This window comes from Ruditapes philippinarum, unplaced genomic scaffold, assembly GCF_026571515.1.
Source record: "Ruditapes philippinarum isolate M1 unplaced genomic scaffold, ASM2657151v2 ctg949_1_1_1_1, whole genome shotgun sequence".
NCBI classification, from domain to species: domain Eukaryota; kingdom Metazoa; phylum Mollusca; class Bivalvia; order Venerida; family Veneridae; genus Ruditapes; species Ruditapes philippinarum.
Window position 1 is genome coordinate 214,935 of NW_026861887.1, and position 17,146 is coordinate 232,080.

Below are 17,146 nucleotides of genomic sequence, written 5' to 3' on the forward strand. Positions count from 1 at the left end.
TTTCTTCTCATGTATCATTTAAGTGATTAGCCCTTCCGTGCTCTGTCACGCGTCCTGTCCTGTATTTGTTTGGGGTCCTTCTGGTCTCCTTGCCGCTAGATCTTGTTGCGGGGTCGTGCGGAGGTTGCGTTCATTCAACACTGCCTTTCTTTGTTGATCTTGTTTATCATGTTTTCTGAGAACATTTGTTGATTGAAGTTTGATTGTCCGCCTTATTGAAATGATAATAAGTCATTGCAGACATATAAATACTTCAGATTTACAAGTAGTGGCAGTTACTTCCATGGAATAACATGTTTATTACTTTACAAACGATTTCAAAACGTCAGATTTCTACGGGATGGCATTAAAAGACACATTCATTCACGGCTATACTGATCGATTGCTACTTCAAAATTTAAATGACACTCAGATTATTTTATTTAAGTAGTGTAAGCGGTGTATTTAATTTTGACTTAAACTTCAACTGAAATATTTCTAGGTAAAAGGTTAAAATGCATTTAAGCAAAAGTCAGTTTTAACTTTCAAAACTTCAGAACCCAGAGTGAGTTGATATGAAGCAACTAACGCACTTCAGTTTTCATTCTCGATTTTGATCGCAAAGTGCGTTTGATCCAAGAGTTTTACAGTGTACTAAAGTTAATGGTGTGTTATACACAGAATATTGCTCAATTTTGGTCCTCTTATCAAAATAATCTCAATCGGGCGTGACAGAGCAGTCACAAAGAACACATTATAATTATTTTTCTTTTGTTTAAAAATAATTTTTGGTTCTGATTTAGATTTTAATTGTGTTGTAGACAATATCAGACACAACAGTCCATTTCAACGCTCAATTCGATGATTGGGAAACGCCGCCAAAACTACATTGCTGCATTTTTTGATGCAGAGTTTACAAAAATATAATAGAAAACATTATATATATTTTTTGACATTTAAAATTGGCGAAATGTTTTTTCTTGGAAAAGCGATTGATCATAGGTAGCTCTGTTTTTGTCAGACATAAAATGCGGGGTTTTCTCCTGGTTCTAAATAAAAACCTTTGCATATTCCTTAACAATTGTAAACTAGTCTGATTGAAATTAAAATGTTTCCTTAATTTATATTTTGTGTTAACTAAAAAGACCTTCTTACAAAAGCCCGGTTTTTTAAATGAAAATATACTTAAATAATAACAAAAATACAATATTACACTTATATATGAAAGAAACTACTTTCGATACGATTGCAGTTTTAAAAGAGAAGAAACAACAACACAGGCTTCCGTCAGTCAAAGAGGCGCTCGCTCTATGATAAAGGTTACAAATAGATTCCTTTCTTAACATTAGAGCAAATTTTTCTTCTGTTAGGAAAAATAAATTCAAATATGATTTACCCCGCTGGATCCTACAAACTGGTTATGAGGTTGGTATATGAGGAAAGTAATTCAATGCTATATAAAAGTAACCATACAAATCATATGTGAGAAATGTTGATTTTGCCGTCAATTCTATATGGTTGTAGATTCTTCATTCTGATTGGTTATGGGTAAGTGGTGTTTGAGTAGAAATGATCAAATGTTGCTTATTGTATTGATCACTGTCAGTGAACGGAGATAAAACATATTGAAAATATACTTTTTTGCGATTTTTATATAACTTCAAAACGATATCATATGATAACCATGCACAATTTCTCATCAGTCCTTAAATATATATGGTAAACTTAATCTAATAATTCGAGTAATCAATAAAGATTCTATAAAACTGAAATATAACTAACAAACTTACATGTGTGGTAACACTATCTATCTTCGGAGCAGCATTACAAACGGTAGTTTTCCGGCCAACACCAATTGAGGCAAATGAATTAATTAGTGCGGACTTCCCATGTCCACGAATGCCAAGTACAAGAGCATTAAAATTGTTGAGACCGGACTCTGCTGTTGGTCTTATTTCATTTATCTCCTCGAGAAGTTGATCTGCTGTCTGTAATAAGTCATATAAATTGCTGAGGTGATAAAAATATAAGAGTAAAATAAAACAAATTATTTCTCAAATTTTAATAAGCTTGACTGAACAAGGACGCCGAAAACGCTGGCGATATAAGCCCGCATGCAACCATATTTAAGGATTTAAATAAAGGAAAAAAACATACATGAAATTTGACGTTAACATTTGTACATGTTAAAAATGGATCTAAAAATATCTTCAAACTCGGGTTTTATTAAAATATCATTGAAGGAAAGGTGTAAAGGTATCCAATTTGGCATAGATGTACCTTAAGACATAATGGCAATGCTTCATGTCAAAATGAGGCCTTAAAAGGGTTACATTAGATTATATAGATTTTTTTTGAAATATGAATTAGTCTAAAATGGATAAATTTGTAGCTCTGTTTATACCCATTGTATCTTTTTTTATTACATTTCGTTTCATGTGCATCATTATTTCCAGCAGATACTGTATAAATAGATTTACGCCATGCATTATTTTCGCTTCTACGCCTCAAAATTCGAAAATGCGAAACCACAAAGTCCAACTTTGCCTTCTCTTCGTGTTTTCGCTTTTTCGCATTTTTGAGGCAACATAGCGAAATTACGACAGAAGGAGGGTGCGAATACGACACATAAAATATGTCGTATATTCGCATTCCATCTGTCGAATTTTCGCTTTTTGGCGTTCAAGATACAAAAATGCGAAAACACAAAGAAACGACAAAGCATAACTTTGCCGTCGCTTCGCATTTTCGCATTGTTACATTTTCGCATTGTTGCATTTTTTGCTTTTTTGCATGCATTGTAACATTTTCGCATTATGCATTTTTGCTTTTTCGCATTGTTACACATTCGCATTTTCGCGTTCCGGTTGTACATGCGCATGGAGACATCAATTTATCATTATAATAATAATAATAATTATAATAATAATAATAATAATAATAATAATAATAATAATTATAATAATAATAATAATAATAATAATAATAATATTATTATTATTATTATTATTATTATTATTTATAATTATTATTATCATCAACATTATCATCATCATCATCATCATCATCATCATCATCATCATCATCATCATCATCATCATTATTATTATTATTATTATTATTATTATTATTATTATTGTTATTATCATTATTTTATTATTATTATTAAGTTTCTGTAAATATCTGATCTTATTTAATAGTCCTTTATACGTTGTATTCACGTAGCTGTATAATTTAAAAGTAAAATGATTAAATAATATAACAGTAAGGCTTTCAGACTTTTTTGAATCGATTAATGCAACAATTATTATAATAAGTACATTAATTTGATCCTACCATCTTTAGGTTTTCAGTCTATTTTGCTGACGGTTGTGACTGGTGTGACATGAGATATACGATATAGCCACTACCCGCACACATCGTAAAATATATATGTCTGAGATTGAGGTTTTTTTTTCACAGGAAAACATTTTATAATGTCTGTTATTCTAGTACTAGAGATTTTAAGACATTCTTTATTTTATTACATAGAGTTCATGTTTGATTGAGTTCATTTAAAATTTATGTAATAATATTTAAAATTATTTAATTCATTATTACATTTTACCATGTTGCCAGGCGTTCCTCAGGTCTTTAAAACAAAAAGCTCTTGATGGTCATTCTGTCTTCCCCATATTTCACGAATATCAATTAAAGGAGAACAATTAAAGTTCATAAAGTAATTCAATACAACATATTGTATTTAGATTATATTGTATTATGCTGTGCTTATCTTAGTTAATGGTACTTAACTTGGGGAAACAATTAACTATAGGTACAAAAAATGTCATTCGCTGTAACGTTTAGGTATTTTCAGATTTATGTCTCCATGCGCATGTGCAACCAGAACGCGAAAATGCAAAAATGTAACAATGCGAAAATGTAACAATGCGAAAAAACGAAAATGTTACAATGCAAAAAGGCGAAAAAGTATGAAGGCGAAAAGGCGAAAATACGACAGATGGAATGCGAATATACGACAGATTTTAAGTGTCGTGTTTGCTCCCTTCTTCTGTCGAATTTTTCGCTTTGTTGCCTCGAAAATGCGAAAAAGCGAAAACACGAAGAGACAACAAAGTCCACTTAAAGTCCACTTTTGTCGTCCCTTCGTGTTGTCGCATTTTTGCATTTTGAGGCGAATAAGCGAAAAAACGACATCACGTAAATCAGCCACCATGATAAGAAGATACTTATAATAATCAAAGTATGCAATTGAATATCTATTTTACAAAATGGATCTGCATTTGCTATATAAACATGAAAAGAGAGCAATTGTGATATGCCGGTCCATTTTCAACGATTTAAAAGAGGCCGCAATTAAGCAAAAGTTTATAAATCTAGTATATTGTTGTTAAATAAAAATTGATACCAAAAATATCTAAATGTGCTTAGCAGTGGTAAATGAATGCAGTTTGTTAACATATATACTAATAGCATTTTCAGGAATTTTATTTATTTGATATTTTTAGCTCGACGTTTTGAAGTATAAGCCTGTCGTCGATGTTGGTGAAACATTTAAGTTTAATCTGCAATGTCATTTTTTATTGACTGCAAAAGGGTTTCATTTGTAATATCACGCATATCTCTGGGAACACACTTAGGTCACTGACCAAGACATATAACTCAAGTATAAAATATTCTAAATTCATTATCCTCTGCAAACTTTCACATAGGTTTTATAGAAGCGGTGATTCCTATGCAGCGTCGATGTTCTTTTCTTTTATCTCCTACCATATATGCTAGGCTATATATGAAAACAATTCTGCATAGTTTGATGAAGGGGCGCATTTTACCATATCATTATTAAACTTGTCCAACATGGCACAGTACAACGATAACGACGACATTGTATGGTGGGTATGTTACTTTTGCAAATAAAACACATTTTGGTACTGTTATTGTATGTTTATATAAAATAATAACAAAGTGCTAATTTCACAGACGGCGGATGCAACTATAATAATTCTGTGCGGTAGATCTGATTTAATAATTGTCTCTTTCGAGCGGTCACCTTTATATCAAGAAACTTTAACTTTATTACTAATGTGACCATTAGCAGCCTTAAATAATATTGGGCGGCCGGTAATTGAGAAAATAGTGCAGATTGGGATACAAGCATGAAGCTTTCATTTTAAGATCAAGTAGATAACACAAATGAAATGTAAATTTGACGTAATAAAAACAAAACTGTAAATTTTACAAAATTCCGGTTTCAGACCTCTTCACAATCAAATATGGCATCCAATGTGGCCGCCGGTTTTATGCAAAATTGTTATATAAATTTTAAGTTTATGTCTAAAAATATTCTTAAAAAACATGAAGAACAAATCTTAATTTTTGCATACTTTTCTTGTTTGGGTTTCTTAATCTGTATACAAAATTTAATAAAGGTACTTTACTTCTTATTTTGTAATATTCAATCAACAAAATGTGTCTCTTGTAAAACGGGCGGGATAAATTTATTCGATAATTATAAAAGAAAAACAACAAAATTTACACTGGAAAGCTACTTTTCCTTTTGACATCTTTTGCAAATGTACCCATTTTAAAAGCATCCATTTTTGGACGAAGTTATTTTTGTCGTCCTTTGGGTCAAGTTGGTAAACTTAAATATCAAAATAAATGCGCATACAATCGCAATTTGTAAATATTTTTATACATTTAGTTATTAAATTTGATTGCATACTACTACTTCTTTCAATATATTTGATATTATTTATTGATTGTTCATGGTTAAGACATAAGAAGACAATAAATCGACAAAACATGCTTTTAAAAGCAAAAAGGTACATAATTGCCAGGTATAAAGGTAGTCCATTAACACATATTATGAACTCCTTCACACTTTAAAAATATTATAATGACTTTAAAGCTAACCCAATGAGATAAAAAATGCACCTTAACATACATAAAAAAAATAAGGTTAATGTCTCATCATTTCGTCTGTGTGTAGTGAAACAGATATACCAACAAGTCAAATATTGATGCTGCACATCAAAGACGCCGCAAAATGACGTGAACAGTCAATCAGCATTGATAAACCTTCCATATTACAGTTGAATATCCGAAGCCAAATCATTTTTGTCTCCATATTCTTTAAATGTGCTCGTTGTTTAATAACTAAGTTGAATACTTTTGTTTAAAAGTAGAACCTAAAACATAAATTCACAAAGTAATGCCATGTCTGAAAATCTGAAGTGTTTGTCTGTTGCGACAAAAATAGAAAGGTCTGGTCTAAGCAAAATAAATTGGATGACAAGTCAAATTGAAATGATTGGTATACTTAATATAAATTCAAGAATACGTGCAGAGAATATTACCATTTAAATATTGGTACGAATTTGCATAATGTTCGAATGATTTTGAGGACGAACTATTCTGCAGTGATTTCCCCTTACTGACCGTTGCGTAAACTGGGTAACGCGTTTTTGTAGAGAAAACCGCTTCTCTGATAGTGGGCGTGGTTTAGGCTTTGTAACTTGTAATTTTATGTTTCGACAAGTGATATATTGTTCAAAGTTGCCCTGGTTCCATTCCGCCCCGCCAACGAGGACTGAATGCTAGCATACGGAGCATCATATTAAATTTGGCGACAATTTATGGCGGAGCCGAACTTTAACAGAGGTGGAGCAAATGTAGTGAGTGACACTGCCTCAGTCGTTACCTCTGTCAACGGTAAAGTTCTAGAACGATCGACTATAGACTGGCTCATTGGCACGATATTTATTATGTAGATACAATTACATGATGATAAAAAGAATCTGATATTCAAACATTGCACTATCCCATAGAGTTAGAAAATTATTCTAGAGAAATATGCAAACATTGACACTTTTAAAATAATATTCTTAAAGATATTTTTTGGACGAAAAAAACTTAAAAAGCTGGACTAACGTTGTTTGGTTACATATTATTTTTGATCTGTTTAAACATCTTTTATCGATAAATGCACATAATTTGTGCAACAAATTATAATATGATAAAGATATATCAGTTTTGCAAAGAAAACAAATTGGCGGCTGCCTTGGACGCTTTCTTGAATTTTCAGTTATGAAAGCGAAATTTCTTAAGATTTGGATTTTTGGAAAGGAGAAACTAAAATAATTCAAGCTTTAGCGTAAGTTTCTGGTTGTACAAAAGCATTGACTATTAAACGTATGTATGTACGAACGTGTCATTTATATCTTTAATGATCAAAGCGATTCTGGGCCCCAATGCATTTTTGAAATTTGCATGGTCTAAAGATGATTTCCTAAATGTTTCATGCTTGTATCACTATTTGCACTATTTTGACTGCAGAGGCCCATTTCCCACCACACTTTAACTGTTGTATTATGTAAATAAGACATGGCTGTTGGGGGTGATAGAGGATATTGTCAATCCGAGAACTTATATATTATCCCGAGTTTGCGCCATCGAATCAACATCATGGAAAAACTTAAGCTAAAACATCTAATATTTACAGATATCTTCAAAACCCAAGCATAATCTATGCAAATCTTGACAAGACAATATTATTGAAAACAGCTAAACTACTATCAACTTAACCAAAGATAATTAACCAAACAGTACGCAGCAAGCAAATATAATGCAACTACCCTAAACAACTTTTCCAGATCAAATAAGATCACTATGATAAAATTCAACCAAATTCAACAAAGCCAAACATCTCTTTTCAAAACAACAATAATTTTTTGTCTAAAATAAACACACTACACACTCCAAGTGGAATACGGAGCCCCTAAGGTGAGGTGATATTTTCCACACTTTCTTCCTCGGGACTAAATCCGTTTTTACAAAATAATAATTCGTAATTACGAAATAATAATTCCTAATTGCGAGTCATATATTCGTTTTTTACGAAATATTTATTCGTTTTTACAAAATATTAATTTTTTATTACGAAATATTATTTCGTAATTATTACGAAATATCAATTCGTAAATACGAAATATTAATTCGTTTTTACGAAATATAAATTCGTTTTTACGAAAAATTATTTCGTAATTACGAAATATTAATTCGTTCTTATGAAATGTTATTGCGTAATTACGAAATTTTATTTTGAAATTACGATATATTTATTCGTAAAAACGAAATGTGCTTCAAATCCAAACACGAATATTTTGTTTCTGTTTCGTTTAGTCGAAATTATTAAGTTTTGAAATAAAATGTTATGTTTTTATGATCGCAGGGTGCCTATACATTAATTGTAAGGAAATGTACTTTTTTTAAATTGAATAGATTAGTGAAAGTCTTGAGTCCCCTCACCCCTTTTGTTTTAATAATGTACATGATAGATATATGGCCATTTTGGATAGAGAATGACTTCTCACTCAAAATCTTCAGTTCCATAAATACAATAACTTGAGAACCATTCGGCATATAATCGCAAGGTTGATTCAGGCTTGTAAATGATCCCTTTGTGAAATTAGTAGGTTCTTTGTCAAGCTCACAATGACCTTAAATAAGATTTCGTAAAAACGAATTAATATTTCGTTATTACGAATTTATATTTCGTAAAAACGAATTATTATTTAATAAAAGCGAATTAATTTTCGTAAAAACGAAGTAATATTTCGTAATGACGAATTAATATTTCGTACATACAAATTAATATTTCGTAATAATGAATTAATATTTCGTTATTACGAATAAATATTTCGTAAAAACGAATTAATATTTCGTAAAAACGATTTAATATTTCGTAAATACGAAATGATATTTCGTAGAAACGATTTAATATTTCGTAAAAAACGAATAAATATTATGTAATTACGAAATAATATCTCGTAAAAACGAATTGATATTTCATATGAACGAATTAATATTTCGTAATTACAAAGACTAATTAATTACCCGGAAAACAGTGTCGAAAATGCCACCTTTGGGGCTCCGTAGAGGACCTGCCTTAAACTAATGTATTTTCTTTAAATACTCACATGATCATAAAATATTTGCTGTCTTAACGATTTGAAATATACACGAAGAGAGAGTTTATACAAATTGCAGCAGAAACATGTTAACAATAAATATTATTTTAAATATGATATTTACAAAACACCTAGAATAATGTATTCCTGTTGAAACTTAAGCAACTGTTACAGATAAAACTGTATGATAACTCTGACAAAGAATGGAGTACGACAATTCGATTTTTGCAGTAAGACAGTACGATGGTAGCAGGAAGACAGTCCGATGGTGACAGTAAGACATTATTATGTAAACATTAAGACAATAGGATATTAACATACTTTAGATAACAGTTCATTTAAGCATGATATTTACACTACATCTCAAGCAATCTATCTCTTTAAGAAACAAAATCAAAAGATAAAACTGAACGACTATTCTGATAAAAACACTAAGATGGATGACGACAATCCGATTGTGTCAGCAAAACAGAACGATGATGACAGGAAGACAAAACAGTGGAATGAGTTTGACAATACGATGTTAACAGATAAACAAAACGATGTTAACAGAAAGATAGTTCAATGTTAACATATCGTACGCCAGAACGGTGGTAACAGTCAACCAGAACGATGGTTACAATACGATAGTACGTTGTAAGGCAGTGCGGTGGTGAAAGGAATACATTATTGTGTTACATAAAGATATTAGGATGTGCGACAGTATGATGTTAACAGTGAGACAGTGCTTTGTTAACAGGAAAGACAGTTCAACATTAACAGTCTGATAGTACGGTGTAAGCAGGAAGACAGTTCGGTGTCATCACTAACAAAGACAGTATGTTGTTCGCAGTAAGACAGTAGAATGTTAACAGCACGACAGTACAGTATTAACAGTAAAAAAAAGTACGATGTCAACAGTAAAACAGAATAAGACGGTGCGATGGAGACAATAAGACAGAACATGTATTATCACTGTCGGGTACGTGAAACGGTGCAGATTTTCCGTGATACGGTGCTTCCATCCAATATCGAAAAGTCCACAATATATGTTAATTTTGATATATATGAGTGTAATACAAAAAACGTTTGTAGATAAATGTACACGAAATTTGAACCGAGAGAAGTGGTAAATTTTTGAGTCAATCTCCGTACAAGAGACACTTATATTGAAGTAAATACCCTTGTTTATTAAAGTAAATGTATAAGATCATCTGTGCAATTTCAACAATTGTTCGTAATTTGTTTTTCTCGAAATTCGTCTACTTTCTGTTTCGTCTCGACAACGGTGCAGACGCTGTGCAACGGCGTGGACTTTCAATTAGATTTATCCAGCAATTTTCAAATTCTTCTAATGTATCATTTTGTAAGGCAAAAAATCTTTCAATTTTTAATCTGTTTAAAAATTTTCTTTTGAAGATACTTATATCAAGAGTTTGTTTCTTTAATTTACTGGTATAAATGCAATGTTTTGAAAAGAGAAAAATATACGATGTTTTCTTATCTTTAGCATGAAAGAAAGATGTAAAATTGTCATAAGTAACATTTATTGATATTTCATTAATCCATTTGAATAAATTATTCCAGAATACTTGTACCGTTTGGCAGTCCCAAAATAGATGCTCTATACTTTCAACATCCATACAGCAAAAAAACACAAAGACTAGATTCGGTTAATTTACATTGAAGGAGAAATTTGTTTGTTTCAATATTCCTGTGTAAAAAATTATATTGAAAGTTTTGTAAGACGTTATCTTTGCAATAAACAAAAACGTTTTCGTAAATTTTTGCCATTGAAATTCTTTTTGAGGAAATCATTCTTCCCAGTTTATTAGCGATTTTGTTTTTTTTATTTTAACAAAGTCTTATTTGCTTTTGAAACTGTGTTAACTTATTACTGATATTGGACGTGTTTGTTTTTTCTATAATATCGAAAGTGCTTATTTTTTTAGGCGTTGAAGTTTGATTATTTTTTTGTAGTTTACGTTTCCATTCTTTGGGTGTTGACGAAATTAATTTATAAAAGTTGAATATTTCTGTATCAGGAGTTTCAAGTAAGTTTCAGCTGGTGAAAGGTTTTATATTGTATTGTTTTGTTTCAGTGTTAAAAATATCCTTTATTTTATTAATATGTCAACATTTCCATTTTGGAAAAAGAATTAAAGATCCATTATTTTTTATGTGTGACTTCTGCCATATTATTTGGTCTAATAGAGTTTGTGGATTTTTATTAAAATTTATTTTACTCCATGACAGTAGTAATTCTTTTATGAAAGTATTTTCGATTTTAAAATTCATCATATTATTTGTGTTTAAATTACTTTTAAGTAAGTCGATTCCACCTATTTTTGTAATTTTTTCTTTATCATCTCTTTCCACAAGCCATGGTAATTTTCATCAAATATACTTTTAATCCAGCTTGATTAAATTGAATTCATAAAAATTGGCAAGTCTATCATATTTCATCTTCCATATTTAGTCTTGTATAATAACATCCCTAATAACGCACTTTGTCTTTTTTTGAGTGCCATATAAATTCAAAACAGTTTTGTGTAAATGTTTTCATAATTTCTTCTGGAGGACTCTGAAGAACAGATATTATTAAGGTTAGTTTTGAAATAATTAAGGACTTTAAAATTGATATATTGCCAATTGTTGTTAAACGTCTTGCCTTCCATATATGTCTTCTTTAAAATGGTTTAATTTATTCTCGTAATTTAGTTTGGTTATTAATAATACATTTTGAATGGAAAAATATGCCTAATGTTTTTGCACATTCTGAGGTCCAAATTGTATTTGAGTATTTTTTTCTACAAAAGAATAAATCATGTTGATTTCTAAGCGAACTTTTTCTGAGAACTGTATATTTTTTTGTAATTAAGTTTAAGACCAGATATAAAGGAAAATTGTTCAAATATGTTCAAAGTTTCTTCAAAGCTGCTTGATTTACCATTTAATATTGTAGTCGCATCGTCTGCAAACATGCTATTTTTAACTTCAACATCAAAAATTTTAAAACTTACAATATTCCTATTTTGTCTTATAGCTATTGACAATAGTTCAATTTCTAGGATAAATATATAAGGATACAATGGACATCCTTGTCGTACTCCCCTTTTTATAGGGAATGACTCAGACAAAAAACATTGTAAAATATGCTTTTAAATTTGGTCCAAAGTTAAAAAAGATCTAAAGTTTTAAATATATATTTCTAACTTATGCTATCGAATGCTTTTTCAAAATCAGCAAAAGTAGAAGTCCCGGTTTATCTTAACAATGCCGAGTGATACTTATGTTTACTCATCGTTAACTTCCTCATTTGCTTTTGATATGGAAATATATGTTCCACTTTTCTGACTGTCACATTTTAACAATCCGTAATTCAGTATTGCTCATTTGTTTATGTTCAATTTGTGTGTCTGTTACCTGAATTGCTATAATTTCTGAACGTTGCTCTCTTTGACTTATATGATAAAATCAACAAATTTGGGTAGTAAAAAAATAATCAAGAAATATTATTTGCATTTTTACTTGTGATAAACACCTGAGTCAACACACCAACACATGCACAAAATATCTAATTTAAATAGCCAAACCAGTATTTATACATTATACAAACACGATTTACGCAAAAAGGGATCCGAAAAAAGCGAGTGCTTCATAAGATACTTATTGCTTACAAATAAGATATTATTCTTAATATATATAGCTTCAAGACATATATAATTTTAAAATGAAAAGTAATGAAAAAATAACTCACTTCTTTTTGCCATTTGAAGTCTTGATCTGGTTGCCTCCATGGCCGACCTGCAACAATTTGATTTTTAGGATTATGATTCGAAAACAAAGTTTGCAACATATTAAAGATAAATCAAAATATAATCAAAATCACTTTTTTCCAAGTCTTTGTAAAGAGTCAAGTCATTACACAGCCTTAACTTATATTGATTTTAATTGCTCGAATTTAGAATCAACTTTGCGATTTTTATATAATGTATACTAAGAGGCACTTAATTATCAGAGATGTTTGAAAACGTCTTCAACTAACATATTTTCTTCTGGGAAAATCCCAACTTGCAAGAAAATATAGGAGGGTCATTTTTATAATATTGACCACTTAAGATTTAAATCGTTAAGCAGCCCCCTAATTTAAGCCGTTTCACACCAGCAACACACAAGTATTATATGGCTGCAACTATGCACCTGTCAGAGAAGAGATGTCATTTAAGAGATGTAATTAATCCGACATAAGTTATTGGCGGACCTTTTTTAAAGCTTCGTAAGACAAAAATACTGACGAAATTGCATCTATCGAAAGAAATTGTGACTTGTTAACGAAACATTCATATATTTTGAGGAGTCATTTCGTCTTAAAGAAAACGAAAAAATGTGCAAATGCAGAAAATTACCAAGTTGTTTAACTCTGTACTTGTCAGATATGGGAGATGTATTTGAAAAGTAATGGAATCTGATCAGCCGTAATTGCCTTATTTTTGCATTAACAGAACTCCATTACGGTCTTAAAACATAAAATGTTTTATTCTTATATAGATTAGTCGGGAACTTAAAACAGAATTACGCAAATCTGCAAAAGATAGAAATATACTGAGAAATTAATCATAAGTTGAATGTCTTTGTATTTTTTAGCCCAAAACGATTGAAAAACGTTGTTATTTTAAAGACATACTATGTCCATCTTTGGGTAAAATACTTTACGCAGAAATCTACTGAAAACTAGACTAAGTGAATTCTTCCTGAATTTGTCTAATTTGAACAAGTGTATGTGAAGTGAAGTACGGGGCAACTTTTTACAGCTGCCACACAGCACTTGACACCTGCTGTTGTTAAGTATAAAAATCTGGAAACAAAGTGATCCCTCGGAAGCATTAATCAGAACAAAATTACAAGAGAGTCAGTTTGATTAAATCGTAGATAATTTTCATATTCAGTCATCGAAATTCTACATCATCGTTGATCGATTGTAAGTTAAGGCGCCGTTTAATGACTGAGGGAGTCCCCAATTTCTAGTATAGACCTTGCATTGTTCGCAGACCTTATCAAAGAAGTGCTATTTTGACAAATACAGGGAGATTTACTTCCGGGCTAATTCAGGTGCATCTTTGAAATGACTGAATTTACATCAATAGGAAGAAAACTATATAAATACAAGTATTAAACAAAAAGGTCAAGTAGCAATATTAGTTCTGTGCACAAGTATGCACGCTAGAGAGGTTTTAATTTTAAAATGGGGTATTTAAACGCAGGGCTATGTCCTCATGTTAGACACTTCGCCGTAGGACAGCATATTTGTGCCCTACATGAACGCAATATTGTGTGACAAGGAATGAATGAACAAATCTGCAAGCTTTAGGATCTTTAGTTGTACACCTATTTAAATACGTAAGACCATGTCCCCATATAGGCAACATATTGCGTTGACGTGACTTGCACTTTGTCAGCTGGAACAGCTTAGACATACATGACACTTATTTGTCCTTAAGATTAGATACATACATATAAAATGTCGTTAATATTATCAAAGAATTCACTGAGTACAGCACGAAATTAAGAAGTCAGAATCTCTCTATAAGGAAACAAAATCCAGGAAATGTCCGTTGACGATGAGATTGGTGCTGCTGTTGCTTTTACCAGAATAAAACAAAACCAACAGTGTATGCAGCGATCGAATAAATTCTGTTTTATTTAAATGTATTTATGTTTTGTTCGCGGTGTCGACATTTAACCCTTATGAATACTTTTTAATTTTACTGGTAGAAGCTCTCAGATACTTATCCATGCATTGTTTGAATACGAGCGGGTATCTGAAGAAAAACTCCGACTTTTCTGAAGCGAGCTTTATCAAAGAATCAATATATCCCTTAATTGGATATCCATAGTTAGATTTAGATCTTAAAAACGATACGTTTTGGTCCGTTTATTTAGAATATGATTTTACTCCATTGTGACAAATTGAATACAAATTTTGATTCAGAAATTTTGATAATACTGATAATGGTATCACACACTTTTTATCGATTATCTATTTAGATTTTGTCTCGTATCAACTTGTTTACAGAAGTTAATGCTTTTTTTGTTGTCAGTCAAAAAGTTGTACAATAGTGAAGTTTTCATTCACGCAAACTTTAATCTATGTCCTATCTTTATTTGAAAGGACACGACTGAAAGACCAATTGGTCAAAGGCAAGTGAACAGATATACAGATCACTGGATACATCAAGACTATCCATATGATAATAGCTGTTTTACATATTTGTACATAATCATCCGATAAATCATTCCCAGTGCGTTTAAGTTCAAGTCTTGGCGATTTTATCCTCGATTTTTTAAACAGGTGAATATGTACATTGACGTTCATGAACAACTACAAGAACATGTTTCAACACAAACAGTAAAAACCAAGCCGATAAAAAAATTGACGTGATCACATAGTATTTTACGTATAATCAAGTTAAAAACTGAAACAAATAAACCGTAAGGTTTTATTCTACGCATAAACACAAGTACTTATTAAATCGGGCATAAGTTTATGCTAGAAAACATTATTTCATAAGCTTTAGACTTGTCGAGGCGTAAATAAGCCAAAATTGACAGCATGCATAGTCAACCAAGACGGCCCCTAACAGGAAAATTTGTTAATTATCTTTTCTTTCGCATAAGATCTATCGCAACCAGAAAAACGGGGCGAAGGAACTGTTACACAAAGGAGTTCTTATAATAAGATGTCAGGAGTTTATGTGATAACCGTCACGGAGTTCCCGAAAAACGTTACCCATTTCATCGGACAATTTTAAATATACCGAAGAAACATTTGTCAGAGATGGTAATTTTCATCATTGAAAACAGAGATTGAGTTTATAAATTAAACTTTGATGATTTAGCCCGTTTAACACATTGAATAATTTGTCAGTCTATTTATCAGCGCCTCTTGTTTAAAATCTGTTACTTCTCTGTAACATTTCCAAATTATTTGTTCATTCGTACATATAAACATATTCATTTGCGTGATCTTCTTCCTTGTCATACAAAATTACCTAATTATAACATCTCTACTTTTGCTATGCACCATACTTTAATTTTTATATCCTACAAGTATTAAGTAGATTTCTTTCCAATTTCTAAAAATTCTAAATCAGCAATGTTTTGAGGATGCGTGTTGACTAATCTGTAACCACACGTGTAGGAAACTTGGACAGCATACACCCCGATATTTTAATGTTTTTGATGGGGTGTACAATCACATGTCTTTTGTTATACGACGACATTACCGGCCTATTGCCATTCAGTGGCTTAAATATCTTACATATGTCAAATTGATATGGCGAATGTTAACATTAGGCGGCATTCTAGACAAGCAGAGCAATGGAGGGCTGTAGGAATGGAGCAGCAGGGGCAACCTTCATCACCAGAGTATGGGAGAGATACAGACTACATGGTACACCCGCCAGGAGGCATGCTGGAGGCCGGTAAAGGTCACAACACAACACCAGTTCAGGATCGGTATCACGTCGTGCAGGTACGTCAGTCATGCAAGGTTTCAGACAGCAACTACTCTTCGAAATGACAATGCTAATGCTGCGAAGGTCCGGGTTTCCAAGCAGACGGTACGTAGAAGGCTGCATGAGGCGTCCTTCCGAAAATAATTCGATAAGGTATCATTTTGAAAGAATGAAATGCCATATAATAGCTACTCAAATATCTTTCAATGAAATATTTTCCTGACTAAAACTTAACCAATATACAAAACTCAAAAGTATTAAACGTATGACAACAAAAAACGATAAAATTTTATCTTCATTACTATTTATACTATATATTTATTCATTCTTTTTTGTTATAATTTTTATGTTTTATTTATTTATATATTTATTTATTTATTCATTTACATTTCTTTATTATAATCTACACTTTAAATATCAAAGCCAGTCTTCTCTCTTTTTTAGCCGCAAAAATAACGACAATACGTTAAGCATCGGGCATTTTTTCCTGGTACACGTTCAGAAGTCCTAAACCGGACAGCTTCTCAGTTGTCATGGTTGACCGAAGGTATGATTTAACTCTACGCATTGTAGAGAACGATCTCTCGACAGTAGCGGTAGAGAACGGCACTGTCATGAGAAGTGAAAAGCATTCCCTGATTTTGGATACAATTCTTCACTTGTAACTTTTAATGTATTCGTTAAGTTTCCTGGAGTCGT

General features: G+C 31.4%; 1 protein-coding gene across 1 annotated transcript in view; it reads right to left on the reverse strand.

Annotated features, from left to right (window-relative positions):
* The window catches only part of LOC132717269 (interferon-induced protein 44-like), a 53,087-nt gene that overhangs the window by 28,131 nt on the left and 7,810 nt on the right, over positions 1-17,146 (reverse strand). Inside the window, exons 2-3 of the mRNA XM_060700703.1 lie at positions 12,691-12,737; positions 1,770-1,967 (exon numbers count right to left, since the gene is read on the reverse strand). Coding sequence (XP_060556686.1) covers positions 1,770-1,967; positions 12,691-12,737 — 245 coding nt within the window. The remainder of the gene's footprint in view (positions 1-1,769; positions 1,968-12,690; positions 12,738-17,146) is intronic.